At 38.6% G+C, this 14,454-nt stretch overlaps 1 protein-coding gene across 8 annotated transcripts in view; it reads right to left on the reverse strand.

Moving 5' to 3' along the window:
- PALM2AKAP2 (PALM2 and AKAP2 fusion) overlaps positions 1 to 14,454 on the reverse strand; it is a 260,194-nt gene that overhangs the window by 7,642 nt on the left and 238,098 nt on the right. For 7 of the 8 annotated variants that reach the window (XM_039334431.1, XM_039334428.1, XM_039334430.1 and 4 more), the window contains one exon: positions 2,457 to 2,635. The exons of the other annotated variant lie outside the window; for it this stretch is intronic. In XM_039334431.1, the coding sequence (XP_039190365.1) occupies positions 2,457 to 2,635 (179 nt within the window). The remainder of the gene's footprint in view (positions 1 to 2,456; positions 2,636 to 14,454) is intronic. 8 annotated transcript variants of the gene reach the window in all.

The following is a 14,454-nucleotide window of genomic DNA, read 5'->3' on the forward strand; positions in this document are numbered from 1 at the left end:
AAACTGATTACTTACCTCTGATTAAAGACCATTGAAGTGGTCTTTTGTGAATTTATACATATGAGTTTTGTGCCTGCTCAGAGCCCCATTTAGAATTTTCTACACCTTAGACAAATTTCGGCTCTCTCCATGAATCACATATGATTAGTACATATGATCACTGCCCAAGTCCCTCTCTAAGGGAGATGAGCTGTTAAGGAATATGAAATATAAATATATATAAATCTCTCTCTCTCTCTCTCTCATCTCCTTTTCTTTAGAATACAGGCAGTCCTTGGGTTACAATCTCTCATTTAGGTGCTGTTTAAATTTGTGATGATGCTGAATGAGGGGGACTTATGAGAGATCGTTCTGGCCTCACAGCATCCAGATGATCATGATTATGATGATCACATCCAGATGATCACAGCATCCAGATGATCGCAGCATCCAGCTCATGATTATGACATTGCAGCAAGCCACAGTCAGGCAACTGCAATTTCTGACATTCCCTGCTGGCTTCCCACAAGCAAAGCCAATGGGAAAGATGGCAGGAAGTTGGAAGTCATGGTTATTGCTTAATGACCGGTGTGGTCCTCACTTAATGACAGCAATTGGGACTGCCAAAATTTCCTTCACTAAGTGATACATCATACTTTATGACCATCACTTAGAGATGGCAATTCTAGTCCCAATTGCTGTCATAACCTGAGGGCTACTTGTATAGTAAAGTTTTGAGAAGTAGCTTGATGTCATGAAAAACCAAATATCAAGTTGTGTAAATTCAGAAATGGCCACCCGAAAAATTAGAGTGTAACTAATTTCCCCTTTGCCCTGGTCACTGTGATTTATACATACTGATGAGTTCCTTGCTTATTCCATATAGAATAGATTGGTGTTTGTGGATTGATAGGAGAGAGGATTGTTCTTCCTTGAGGCATAATCTCAAAATGGAGGAGTAGATCCATAATCTCAGCTGTCATTCAGCAAAGAATGGTGGGAAAGCAAGCTCTTGGGGGTGACCTATCATGGATTTTGCTTCTAAGGTAAAATCTTCAGCAGGAGTCAAGGGACACTTAATGGTTTAGCTCAGAGAGGCTATAAAGATATCAATGTGTAATGGTCTAATATGAGAAGAACCCATGATGGCAGGGGTTTTTCAGAAGGCTTTAAGCTACTTATTAGATCATTCCCCTTGTACCAATGATAACAGGATACTCTAAGGATTATCAGTAGGAGATGAGGATTCTGAATAGAGTTAGACAATAAAATGTCTGGGTCCAGAGGGTTTCTAAACATGGTTAGGAGCCTTAGTAAAACAAAGGAACATAAATACTGTAGTAGCCTTAGCATTGGCTTCCTCAGGACTTACTTCATCCTCATTTAGAAAGCCTGGCAGTAGGAGCATGGCAGTGTGAGACTCTCTGTTGCTCATGCCCTGGTTACCTCCCAAATGGGCTACTGTAACACGTTCCACCCGGGCCTGTCCTTGAAGAGCACTCAGAAGCTACAGCTGATGGAAAATGTGGCCATGCGAGCAGCACATGTTAGATCTCTGCTCTGCATGCTGCATTGGGTATCAGCCTGCTTCGAAGTGCAATTCAAGATATTTGTAATGAACTACAAAGTCCAACATGGCATATGGACCTGGGATACTTGAGAACCTCCTCTCCTCGAATACATCTACCCATCTAATCAGATTCAGAAGGCAAGGAATGACACCGGCCCTGGCTAGTGAGGAAGGTCATCTGACAAGATCCAAGAAGAGAACCTTTTGTGAGGGGATTCCCTCCCTTGGGAACTTTATTCCCCTGTAACTTAGATAGACATTGACATCCCCCCCCCAATTTTTAGGAAAAGCTAAATTGATTGCATTAGAATTAGGCATTTTTCCCTCAAAAAGCTGTGAGGGGAAAAAAAACTCATTTCCTGATATAGTTCCCACCACTGCCAGCTTGGTAATTCTGCAATTTCTGATTGTACTAAATATTTTCCAGCCTTAATCTCAGTGGAAGAAATGCTAGCTCACAAGAGAGGTCAAAGTTTTCACAATGCAGCTCAATAAATTTACATCTACCCAGGTATCCAACCCCAATCCATGGGGAACAAAACTCATTTTGGAGTCGATGTTTCTACAAGCATGGCCTTCCACCTCTTCCTCTTCGCTGCCTTTCCCCACCAATCTCTCCCTCACCATTGGTAGAGTGGCTATGGAAAGGATATTCGGTTTGCCCCTGGTATTCTGAGCCTAGCAATCTCTGGCAGTCTCATATGCAAAGCCCCTTCTCGTGCCCCCTTTAAAAGGAACTGCTTTTTTCTTCTTCTTCTTCTTCAATTTTCCTCACTCTAGTCTGTTTCGCTTATTGCCTTGTGCACCAAATTCTTGGAAGGCAACTTATAAAAGTCTAAGGGGTTTTTTTTTCCTCCTTAAGTCTGTATGTGGAAGAAATGGCAAGGGAGAAACGGAATATGCTTACACTGTTCTCATCCATCCTCTCCCGCCTTTTGGTTTTGTGACTTTCATAGTCTTCCATAAGCGTCTGCATCAGGTTCTTGGCTCTTTGGGATCCTCCAGTTTCATCTGATGCGGAGCTGGGATGCGAAGGGGGACCTTCACCAGTTGGAGATGGAGGTGGTTTGATCTTCTCTATTTTACCTGTAAAGACCCAATCAAAATTTCCTTCGCTAGGCAACAGATTTGAAAAAGAGAGCCTGAAAACATATACCCAACTGCCAAACCAGAGGAGCATTTAAGCAGGATAAGCTGCAGAAGGTTATTACAGATGAGAAAGCTTGACGCATCTTAAAAAGGATCGAGTTAAAAAAAAATTGCCTACCAATTTTCAAGCAGGGGCCAGTAATCATAACAACTAAAAAAAGATGCACATGTGTGTATGTATGTATGTGTATACAGATGTACGTTCTTTCAAGGGAACTACTGGGCATCAGTAGCCATGTTTTTAGACCTGACTACAGATAGTCCTTGACTTATAATAACTTGTTTAGAGATCAACAGCACTGAAAAAAAGTGATTTTTACAACCAATTCTTACACTTACAACTATTGCATGATGAAAATTCTGGCACTTGATGATCAGGCACGTATTTATGACAGTTGCAGCATCCTGGGGTCATGTGATCACCATTGGCAACCTTCCCATCTGGCTTCCGATCAACAAAATCAATGGGAAAAGCCAGATTCACTTAACGACTGTGTGAGTCACTTTACAACTGCAGTTATTTGCTTAACAACCATGGCAAAAAGGGCACAAACTCCTATAACAACTGCCTGGCTTAACCATGGATAATGCTGGTCCCAATTGTGGTCTACTTGTACAGTACAGGTTCAGGGCTACATTTCTGTTTTCCTTTGAGATGCTTCACTGCTTCCTGATTTTAGTAGACTAAAAGCAAAAGAGTGGAAGGCACGTGAGAAGAAGTCGCTCTATAGTTTGTTACTCTCTCATACATACTGATTTTTCAAATGCTATGAATAAGGCTGCCCATACTATATTAACCATATCCTCTGAGAAACGCCAGTGAAGGTAAGGTTTCTCAAATTACTATTTGATGCATGTCACATATAATCAAACCTGGACAGCATTTGGGTGAAAGACCATCAGCAAATTCCAGGGCTGTAGGCTAGACTGGTAAAAAAAAAAAAAATCCCAGTAAAAGGCAAAGGCGGACCACTTGCACAATGTTGCTAAGAAAACTGATGTGGATATGTCCATACAACCAGCAGTTACTTTTAGTTCTGTAGAAACAGTGGCAGTTCAAGGCATTAACAGCAAAAGTAAATTCAAAAGCTCATCAGCCAAAACAATTAACTATACAAAGAAAAAGTGAACAATTTTTCCGGCTAAATCCTAAACTCCAACAATGGGTTCATTTAAATGCACTTTCTTGCTATCTTATCTAATGTGCTCTTGAAGTGATGGTACATAAAGGCTTCCCTCAAATGGAGGCTCCCTTAAAATGAAGATAGTTTCATACAGAACAAAGTAATCTGTTAAAAGAGTTTGATCCAACAGTCACAATCAGCACTTTGATTTATGCCCCCAAATAGATTAGTAGCCAATGAAACTGTTGTAACTAAGGAGTCTTATTTTCCATATAAATGGTTCCAGGCAATAATAATAATAATAATAATAGCACTTAGACTTATATACCACTCCACAGCACCTTACAATCCTCTCTAAGTGGTTTACAGAGTCAGCATATTGCCCCCAAACAATCTGGGTCATTTTATTCACCTCAGAAGGATGGAAGGCTGAGTCAACCTTGAGCCAGTCAGGATCGAACTGTGGGCAGTGTCAGCCTGCAATACTGCATTCTAACCACTGCACCACCACTGCTGGTACCTGAATTAATATTTGGATCAAGGAATCAGAATGCCCTTACTAGGCATAGAGTGCTCCAGTAAGCCAGAACTAAATACCTGTATCTACACATTCCAGTAAAATGGATGTCAGAGGTCCTTGCTGCACCCTTGGCTCCAACAAGAAACAAGCCGTTGAGTTCACAGGTGGTCGGTTTATTCACAATACGCTCTGGCATGCAGTATTCAAACAAGCAGCAAACAAATAGACATCTCCCGGCCGGCCCCACCCCACACCCACCTAGCCAGCATCCAGCGTGAGCACCGGTATGGCAGCAAAGCAAGGAAACAAGGCAGGATTTCTGCTCCCCATCATTTCTCCACGCCAATCAGCTGCACAGCTCCGTTCCGCAGGGTCCCCCTTCCAGTATACAGGTATGAGGGAGGGAAGGGACTGTCACTGCCATCTCTACTGCTGGTCCCATCCGCTGCCTCTGGATGCCTCCATCTGACGATCTTGTCCCCCCTCCTCCTCCCATTAGTGGCAAGCCCACAGGGGGTTGACACTGGAATCTGATCCACAATGCATCTGATTTCTTCATATGATACCAGCACCACAGAATGTGTCTTGAAATTACATTATTTCAAGGCTCAAATATATTTCTTTGTTTGATTAAACTGTCAAACATAAAAAATCACCCCAACATATATTTAAAATAATAATGGTTTGGCTAATGTTTAATTCTGAAATACTGGAGGAAAGAAGTGTTCTCCATTCCTATTTTTCTAAATGATGATCTCTTTAATTATCATGAACAGGAAAACACGAACTATATTTTTATATTCCCATAAAAGCAGCTATGGACATAAACTGCTTTTTGTTAAATCCATTAAAATGATGTCATTTCTGTGCATGCAGTATGCAAAAAACTGGACATTTCAGTCAAGGAACACAAATTACTGTTACCACTAGAGGTCAGAAATATAGCAGAAGCTCTACTTAGAATAAGTAGGCAATTTATTCTGAAAACCAAAAAATTACTGATATGGCCTTAGCTAACTTACTGCTTTTCTGATCCAAAGAGAAAAGCCACATTATCATGATATAAAGTTTCACGCTCTATGGATGAAAGTTACTAAACATGATTAAAATTGATAACTGGTCCTGATTTGTACAGCAAAAACTAACCAGGAATCTGGTAGCACATATTATGAACAACAATTATGGCTGTAGTTCTCTGGCTTCTATACAGAATGAACAGATTTTATATGAAAGAATTAATAGACCAGTGTTTCTCAACCTTGACAATTTTAAGGCATGTGGACTTCAACTCCCAGAATTCCACAGCCAGAAATGCTGGCTGTGGAATTCTGGGAGTTGAAGTCCACATGCCTTAAAATTGTCAAGGTTGAGAAACACTGTAATAGACATTTGGAATCAAACACAGGACCAAACGGCTCACTGCAGTTGTTGTTTATTCAGTGTCTACTGGAGGAATTTCCCTTCAGAAAATAGTGAGAAGAATTCCTACAGATAGAAGAATGTACTCATATTTATTCATTCTAGGAAAGGAGGAGAAAAGGATAATCATACCTAGGCATAGGTAATAGATGATGTAAGCATGAACATTCAAAATTAGCAAGCATCAAGTTATCCTCCTGCCCATTCCCTGTTAACTATCCTCAAGAAAGTGTTATTGTGTTAATAAAGAGAAACGTATTGGCTGCATTGCCATAGCAGTTTTGATAAAATGTACTAAGAAAGGAGAATGTCAAGGTTGCCCTGTGCATTCCTTCTATGTTTCTATCTTGCCAACAGGTTTCCACTCCTCCAACAACTTGTTTTCCTTACAATTCTCCTCTCTTTTGACCTCTTGGAGAACAAAACATATATATGTGAAAGGATAGGATTTGGCCTTACACTCTTCTGGAAACAATTACTGAAAAGACCTAATGGCAGCTAGAAGAGCTAGGCAATCTACAGCTAGATTTGGCAACCAACTTATCCCACGATAAGGGACTAGTACTTACAATGTTACTCGTCTGAGTATGAAACGTATGTAAAAAAACAACCAGAGGGCATCAAGGAGCCTTCATTTCAGCCCTGACTGCAAACATTCATTCTTCTTTATTGATTCTTGATATGTTTATCCATAAATAAGTTTAAATAATCAAAGAGACAACTGGCATTCTTGTCTTATGTCCTGATTAACACTGAACCATTTGCTAAGCGTTCCCTGTATTCCTACTGACACTTAAATACTGTAATTTTCCCCCTTATATGTACACATTTTTTAATGACTTGCTGGAGAACAAAAATCTGTTCTGTATCTGTCCTATCAAGTATTAGGCACATTATACTTCTCAAATGTTGCCCATTGTCACATTTTGTATACTATCAATCAGAGCTGTATGAAACAACTTACTACACACATTTAAACTTATTCCCACTTCAGCTTTTGCATTACCTTTTACTTTTTCTCCCTTGCATAGGAAACAATAGCAGCATCTTAATTAGAGGACATAGTTTTCAAATCAGTCATATACCACTGTATTAGGAAACCACATTTTTAACCCCATTTCGCCAATAACACCAATTATATCTGCGGTATTACCTATTTTCTACATTCTCATATAATTTATTACTTCCTTTACAACATTTTTTTCTTGGACACCAACATATGTAGCACTCATGTCAAATTTGCTCATGACACAAATTATAATTCTTATTAAAATATCTAAAATACTCCTTCCAGGATTGCCTTGCTTCAAATTCATCATTGCATCACTTCATTTTTAATGTGATTCAGTCTACTGGAGATTTCTTGTTTAGCCTTATTTTCACATTTCCCAAACAATTTTTATTTCCATCAAAATCACTCTGTATTGCATCCTTTAATCTTAACCATTTGTTTTTTTCTACATTCTTTGCATTTTTTCTCTCTCTATGCATCTAGTACTTCATTTTTCTCTCATTTTCATTTCTTTTACAAAAATAAACCTCTTATCTTTGCTTTCCCCTCTCACCCTCCGGCATTTCACCAACCATCCTTTTTCATATTTCCCATTAGCATAACTCTGTATGTACTTCTGTGGCACTCCGTAACATAATTCTTTTCACTCTTCCAATTTCCTCTTTCCTTATATCTACTTTATATTCACTCCATTTGAAAATTAACCAATCTTTTTATACCATTTCATAGACTAGTATCTTCCTTTGCAATCATTTTACTATCACTCTAGTTCAGTGGTTTTCAACCTTTCTAATGCCGCGACCCCATAATACAGTTCCCCATGTTGTGGTGACCCCCAACCACTTATACATCACTGGGTGCCGGGGCGTGGCCAAAGAAAATGGGGGGAAAAATGGCGGATAGCCTTGTTTGGCGACCCCCGTGAAATGGTTGTTCCGACCCACAGGTTGAGAACCACTGCTCTAGTTCTTTTCACTTCAACCCTTTTTTTCCCATATCCATTCCTCCCCTCTCCCATTCTTAATACTTCCAAAAAAATAAGTCTGACATACCTTCACAGCTCTCATAATATCCACAATAATTCCAATCTATTGCCATAAATATAGCAACAATATTTTAAAATTCATATTGTTTCTTTTGCTAAGTGTATGCAAATGAACAGGCATGCTTAAATCATTTATTAAAAAAAAAGTTCTTCTAAGAATTCTTATCCATTCTTGGGTCTGCAAATGGCCTGATAATTTTTGGTACCTCTCATCTCAATCAAATTATAGATTTTGTACATTTTGCCCAGGGTTTCTGCAAGTACAGTGAAAACTTAGTTTTACCCTAGAGATGCACATAGTTTTCATACTATTGAAACTAGGCTCTTTAATTTAGGAATCACTCTGCGTACCAATATACTGTTGCCTGTACTATATCAACTAGGAGGTATATGTAGTTACTGAGACACATTAGTGACTGGATATAAATCCATGCGTTAGTTACTCCTGCAAGATTAACAGAACCTGCACTCACAGATGGATGAATAGTTAGTTGACAGACATTTGTCCAACAATGGATCACTTAATACCTGAGAGATGCTGTACTTCTTGAAAAGTGGAGGTGATATGGCTTTGATCTTAATTTTTTAAAAAAACTACAATGAGTCACCATTAAACGAATTACTGTATTTTTCTGTGTATAAGAAGCTATTTTTTCCTGCAAACACCCTGTTCAAAAATCAGGTACATCTTATATAAGTGCAGCGTCTTATACACGAAAAAATAATGGTAACCTCCGCAGCCCAGGGCATGCCTGTATGGGGTCTTTACATGCTGCTGCCATGCCACCCGATGCAGGTGTCAAGCCCCTGTGGGCTTGCCACTAGCGGGAGGGAGGAGGGGGGAAGATCGTCGGATGGTGGTGTCTGGAGGCAGCAAGGCAGCGGATGGGACTGGCAGCATGGATGGCAGTGACAGCCCTTTCCCTTCCTCGTACCTGTATGCTGGCCAGAGACTCTGCAGAACGCAGCTGCGAGGCCGTCCTGCTCAATAATAGCGGCCGGCCAAACTTCTGGATTTGTCGGCTCAGCTGTTTGGCACTCCGCCGAACAGCTGATTGGCGTGGAGAAACAGCGGGGAGTTTAAAACCCTTGCCTTGCTGTCATGCTGGTGCTCATGCCAGTTTGTTTACCAGGGTCGGAAAGCTGCTGCTGTGAACTGACTATGCATGCTCATCATGGCAGATGCTAGTTAGGTGGGTGGGTGGATTGGGCTGACCAGGAGGCGTCTATTTAGAGCGCTGGGAGGCAGTTGCTCCCAGCGCTGACTTTGTTTGCTGTAAACTTGGAACTTGCATGCCAGAGCGTCTTATACAAGGGTGCGTCTTATACACAGAAAAATACGGTAATTACTGTCCTTTAAAAGTAAAATGTACAATCCAGGCATCTTTCCAATATAAGAAGAAATTTAAGATTTAAAAAAAAAATTATAACTAGCTAGTATTTACCCCAAGAATTCCAATAAACAGAAGGGTGTTCCAGGTTTTTCACAGGTCGATATTCAATTATAAAAAATGCAAGACTAGGGGACTTATGTCTGACTGAGCAAGTTCTTACAGATGCTAAATCTGCATTCTCTGAATATAGATTTAGCTGTGTCATAATTTGTAGAGATCCTCAATTCCATTTTAGTTTTACAAAATAGGGAATGAAGATAGGTTGCTTCCGATTTATTAAGATACTAAATGCCTTTAATCCATAACCATGTTACAAAATCCACAATGCAGACAAATGCAGTGTATTGTATATTGACCATGTAATGGTATTTTCTGTTTGAAATCAAGGATGTTGGTTCAGAGATTATTGTTACAGGTAGTCCGCTACTTACAACAGTTCATTTAGTGACCATTCAAAGTTACAACGGCAGTGAAAAAAGTGGCTTATGACCATTTTTCACACTTATGACCTTTATAGCATCCCCATGGTCACATGATCAAATTTCAGAGGCTTGGCAACTGACTCATATTTATGATGGTTGCAGTGTCCCAGGGTTATGTGATCATAATTTGTGATCTTCTGACAAGCAAAGTCAATGGGGAAGCCAGATTCATTTAATAACCACATTACCAACTTAAAAACTGCAGCGATTCACTTCACAACTGTGGCAAGAAAGGTCATAAAATGGGGCCAACAAATGTCTCACTTAGCAATGGAAATTTTGGGCTCAGTTTGTGGTCATAAGTTGAGGACTACCTGTACGTTGTTCTTAATTTAAGAAGAAATGGAAAAGGGATGGATCTAGGAAAGCAAGTAATACAAGGCAGAGGTCTCCAATCTTTCGGGCACGAGGGACCGGTTCTGTGGATAGAGGTTTTTTCGTGGACCAGAGGGGGCGTGGTTTTGCATGCTGCCTGCATCCTGTGGATGGGGCTTCGCTTGTTTGCACGGACCAGTTTTTGGCATGCTGCTGACCGGTGCCGGTCCACCGATTGGGGTTGGGGACCCCTGATATAAGGGGTCCGACATCTGGGCTGCACAAATCTAGATGATCATTATGCGGCAGTAGAGTTTTCTACTAGTTATCTGATTACTTGGGATCTGATCTGATAGTCCTAGTAAAACAAGAACCTATGTTTCTTTGCTCATTACTTTAACATGCTTAACCGGGAGGAGGCACCTTACACCAACATATAAAAGCACAACGTATAGCAAAAAAGAATTATCTTACATGCCTAGTCCAACCACTGGATGGAGCAAGGCACCTATGAAATATCTGAAATATTTCACCTATGAAAGTGACATAACAATTGTTTTTGAGATCTAGTCAGTTCTTTATTAAAAGTATTTCTACATCAATTTTCATTTTTTAAATTTTTTTGAACCACATTTAAGAATTCTAAAATAATTTCAGTGTTTTTCCAGCCAAAGAACATTTTCAATATTCAATGTAGATTTCTTAAAAAGTTGATTTTTTAAAATTAAGATTAAAAATATATACCCCATATATATTCATCTATGAACTCATCCTCAAATGAGCAGACCCATGAATTCTGAAACAAAATACCGTGAAAAATGCAGATAAGCCAACCCTTGAAATTTTTGTATGTTTTAATTTTCACAAATTTGGCTTATCTGCAGGTACACATCTTAAAAAGTACTACTGTATATATTTGTAAATAAACCCATATACAAATAAGCCAAACCAATATTTTGGCACCTAAAATTCTTAGAAATAATTATATCACCTAAAATAAATATACTTCCAAACTATACATTTTTTAAAAAAATAGCTCTTGCACAGGTTCTATTTATTTGCTCTGTTATGTTTTTTTTACTATTCTTGGTTTGATTTCAATCCATTATTGATCCCAATTTTAATACAGGTTTTAACTGAAAAGAAGTAGAAACAGAATAAAAATACTAAAAAATAAATAAAAAATCTTCATTTAAAAGGCAAAAGTTTGGGGAGATACACATTTGGAAAAGGCAAATATATGAGGATAGACATCCAAAAAGATATCAAAATTGGAACCTTGTTTACCCAAAGGGCAAATCATTTCACAAAACATCAAAAAAAATTCTGGTGCCTTGATGCAATAGTTATGTAATCCAACAGATCCTAGGAATAACATTAGAACTCTCTATCCAGAAGACTGCAGTGCTAGGAGTAGCTAAGATCCTGTGCAGAATCCTCAAACTCCCAGGCTTCTGGTAGAGGACTCACGATTGAGGAATATACTGTATATACCAGAGGTCCCCAACCTTTGGGGCACCAGGGATCGGTTCCGTGGAGAGAGGATTTTCTGTGGACCAGAGGGGGCGTGGTTTTGTGTGCTGCCTGCCACAGCCCAGTACTGGTCCACAGACTGGGGGCTGAAGACCCCTGGTATATACTCACCACAGGGATGAGAAGGAATTTTTTTTAAAAAACATATCTTTATACAATCTGTATGGTCATCCATCTCGCCAAGTGACTCTGGATGGTAAACAAAATTTAAAAAGAACAATTACAATAATAAAAAAAATAAAATGCAGAACAGCTGAGAATAAATCATATATCGTAATTGCTAAAATAACCTAGAAACAGGTCCCTGCACACACACTTGGGGTCTCATTTCTGGACGCAGAGCCAGGTCTGTAAGGACCTATGAAATGCCAGCAGGATCAGATCCATCTCCAGAGAGAAAAGAGAAAATTCATATTTGTGTTACTTTTTAAAAAAAAATCCAGATTTTTATATTGCTCTATTCAAATGGGATTTGAAATGGCAGCTAACTTTATTTAACAAAATAACCTTGTAGAAATCTGAGCAAGCAAAGTAAAATAGTTTTAAGTTAGGATGGGGGTGAATTGGCTTGTTTTCTGCATATATGATGTTACCTGTGACAAGCTGAATTAATTAAAACCCATTTCTTTGCAAAATCCATTCCTGCCACTACATTTTTAATTTTCTCGTTTAATTGTCTCCAATTGACAAACATGTAACATGTTTGTCCTTAAAGACCTTACTTTGATTTCTTTATTCTCTATCTCCTTTTGGGGCATTTATAAAAGTTAAAATTTATGGGATAAATTGAAACTTCATAATAGGAATAGCCTATGACTATAATATATACAATATATGGTATGTGTGTCTTTAAGTCTACAGACACACACCATACGAATTCTGATGGGCTTCTGCAGAAGTAGTTCAACTATTTGAAATTCCAATTCATATCATTTGCTTTTTAACCTCTATTTAACTTTTAAATACAAAATCATCTTGATATATAAGCTGGACTGGGTAGTTGAAAAAATACTGCAGAGAAAAGCAATGGTAAACCACATTCACTCTGTTGCTAAGAAAACCACATGGTTATGTCCACAAAATCATATGACATTTTGTAAGGAAGGAATTCGGGGTGTGTACTTCTAATTTGAAGGAATTCTCATTGCCTTCAAGGCCGTAAGGGTCTTGCCTCAAAGAAAGAGAGAGATCACAATGCAGGGACACACAGACATATACCTGAGCAAAAGCAAAAGAGAAAGCAGCAAGCTGCTTTCTGTCTTTCTGAAGCAACTGCTTATTCATTAATGTGAATAGTGTCATAAAGGCAGGATGAGAGAAAGCTGCAGCTGCCATGAAGCATCAGTCATATCCTGTAAGAAACTTCCTAGTGTTCATAGATGAGCCATCTGATACAGATAGATGGCTTTATACCTCACTGAAAACTGTGCAAAAACCTGCGCAGAACAAAGCACTGCTCTCTTAATCTCAAACTTTAAGTGGCAAGGATAAGGTGGCTGTGATAGCATGAAGAGTATAATATAAATCTGTGGTCTAAGAGGACAGGGATTGGAAAATTAAAAAAGGGTACGGTAATAAAAACTGTCAAGTATTGATGTAAAAATGAGTCTAAAATATCCAATATATTTGAGTTACATATTGTTCTTCATCAGGCAATCCTCCTTACCACTAATATCAAAGCTTGAAATTCAGATTTCCTCTTGTAAGCAGTTTCTAGAAATCTTTACTGATGCATACACATTCTGGTTCACTGTTTTTATAGCAGGCTTGATCTTTGCAGAACTTGCTGTTATCTATTCAGTTGAGTCCAACTCTTGGCGATTCTATGGGCCAGGTCTCTCCACATCTTCCGAAATAATGCAAGATCTGAAGATGTGGAGAGACTTGGCCCTCACTGTTACTCAGGTTTTTTGTGTCAAACTCTAACTAGAATTGGCTCAGTTTAAGACAAAATCTACTGTTGGATTTCTCACGGACACATTTAGACTTCCGAAAAAGTATTATGACCAACATCAGTGGACAGGCGTGCAACTGACTTACATACAGGTAAGTGGGTACTAGAGTACTAGAAATAGTTAATATTTTATTAGCTATCTACAGATATTAAATTCCCACTAATTAGGCAAAACTAATTTATTTCAATTAATTGAGAGCACACAGATATTTTTCCCATCTTTTTGAAAAATTGACTTATTTCTCCCCATAAGGATGGGGAATATATGTTTATAAACAAAGGAACCAGTAAACTTACTGTTTCATAGCATTTCAACAAGAAAATTTAAACCTTAAAGAGAATTTCAGTGATGGCATAAAAGTCAGGAAAGGAAATCACAGGAAAACCAGTTGTAAGGAAGGATGGCCTGAACAAGACTTGCACTGCAAGCCCGGGAATGTTTTTGTGGTGGGGGACAAGAGAGGACTAGAAAGACTCTCTCTAGGCTTAATGAGAGAAAGTTAATCTTTCCCAGGGTCATTTCCAGATCAACATTCTCATCCCCCCACCCTTATACTAGAGCTATAAATGGGCTATTAGTATAAACAATGTCTTTACTGCTTGTAAACGTGAAGAAAAACTTCTGTTTATAATCTGATTATAAATTCACAGTTCAACAAGGTAAATGCAGCTTGAATGACTTTAAAGAAAACATGAGTTGGCCATGACACTTGATTTAATTCTAGGGGGAAGTGGTAGATACTGAAAATACAATTCTTAAAAAAAAAAAGAAAAAACAGTGTCAATTCTCTGGTTGTTTCCAGATGGCTCTTTTAGCATAAAATTAGTCTTGTTTATTATGGGACTTTTGTGGAAAATTCAAAGTTGTCATCAACCTTCTCATATCAGACCTTATCTCTAATTTGTCTGTTTTATTTTGAATGTTTCTGTCTGAATGAAATAAATCAGAAGTGCTGAT

The sequence above is a fragment of the Crotalus tigris genome, unplaced genomic scaffold (genome assembly GCF_016545835.1).
Source record: "Crotalus tigris isolate CLP2741 ecotype Arizona unplaced genomic scaffold, ASM1654583v1 scf7180000017630.2799268, whole genome shotgun sequence".
NCBI lineage: Eukaryota > Metazoa > Chordata > Lepidosauria > Squamata > Viperidae > Crotalus > Crotalus tigris.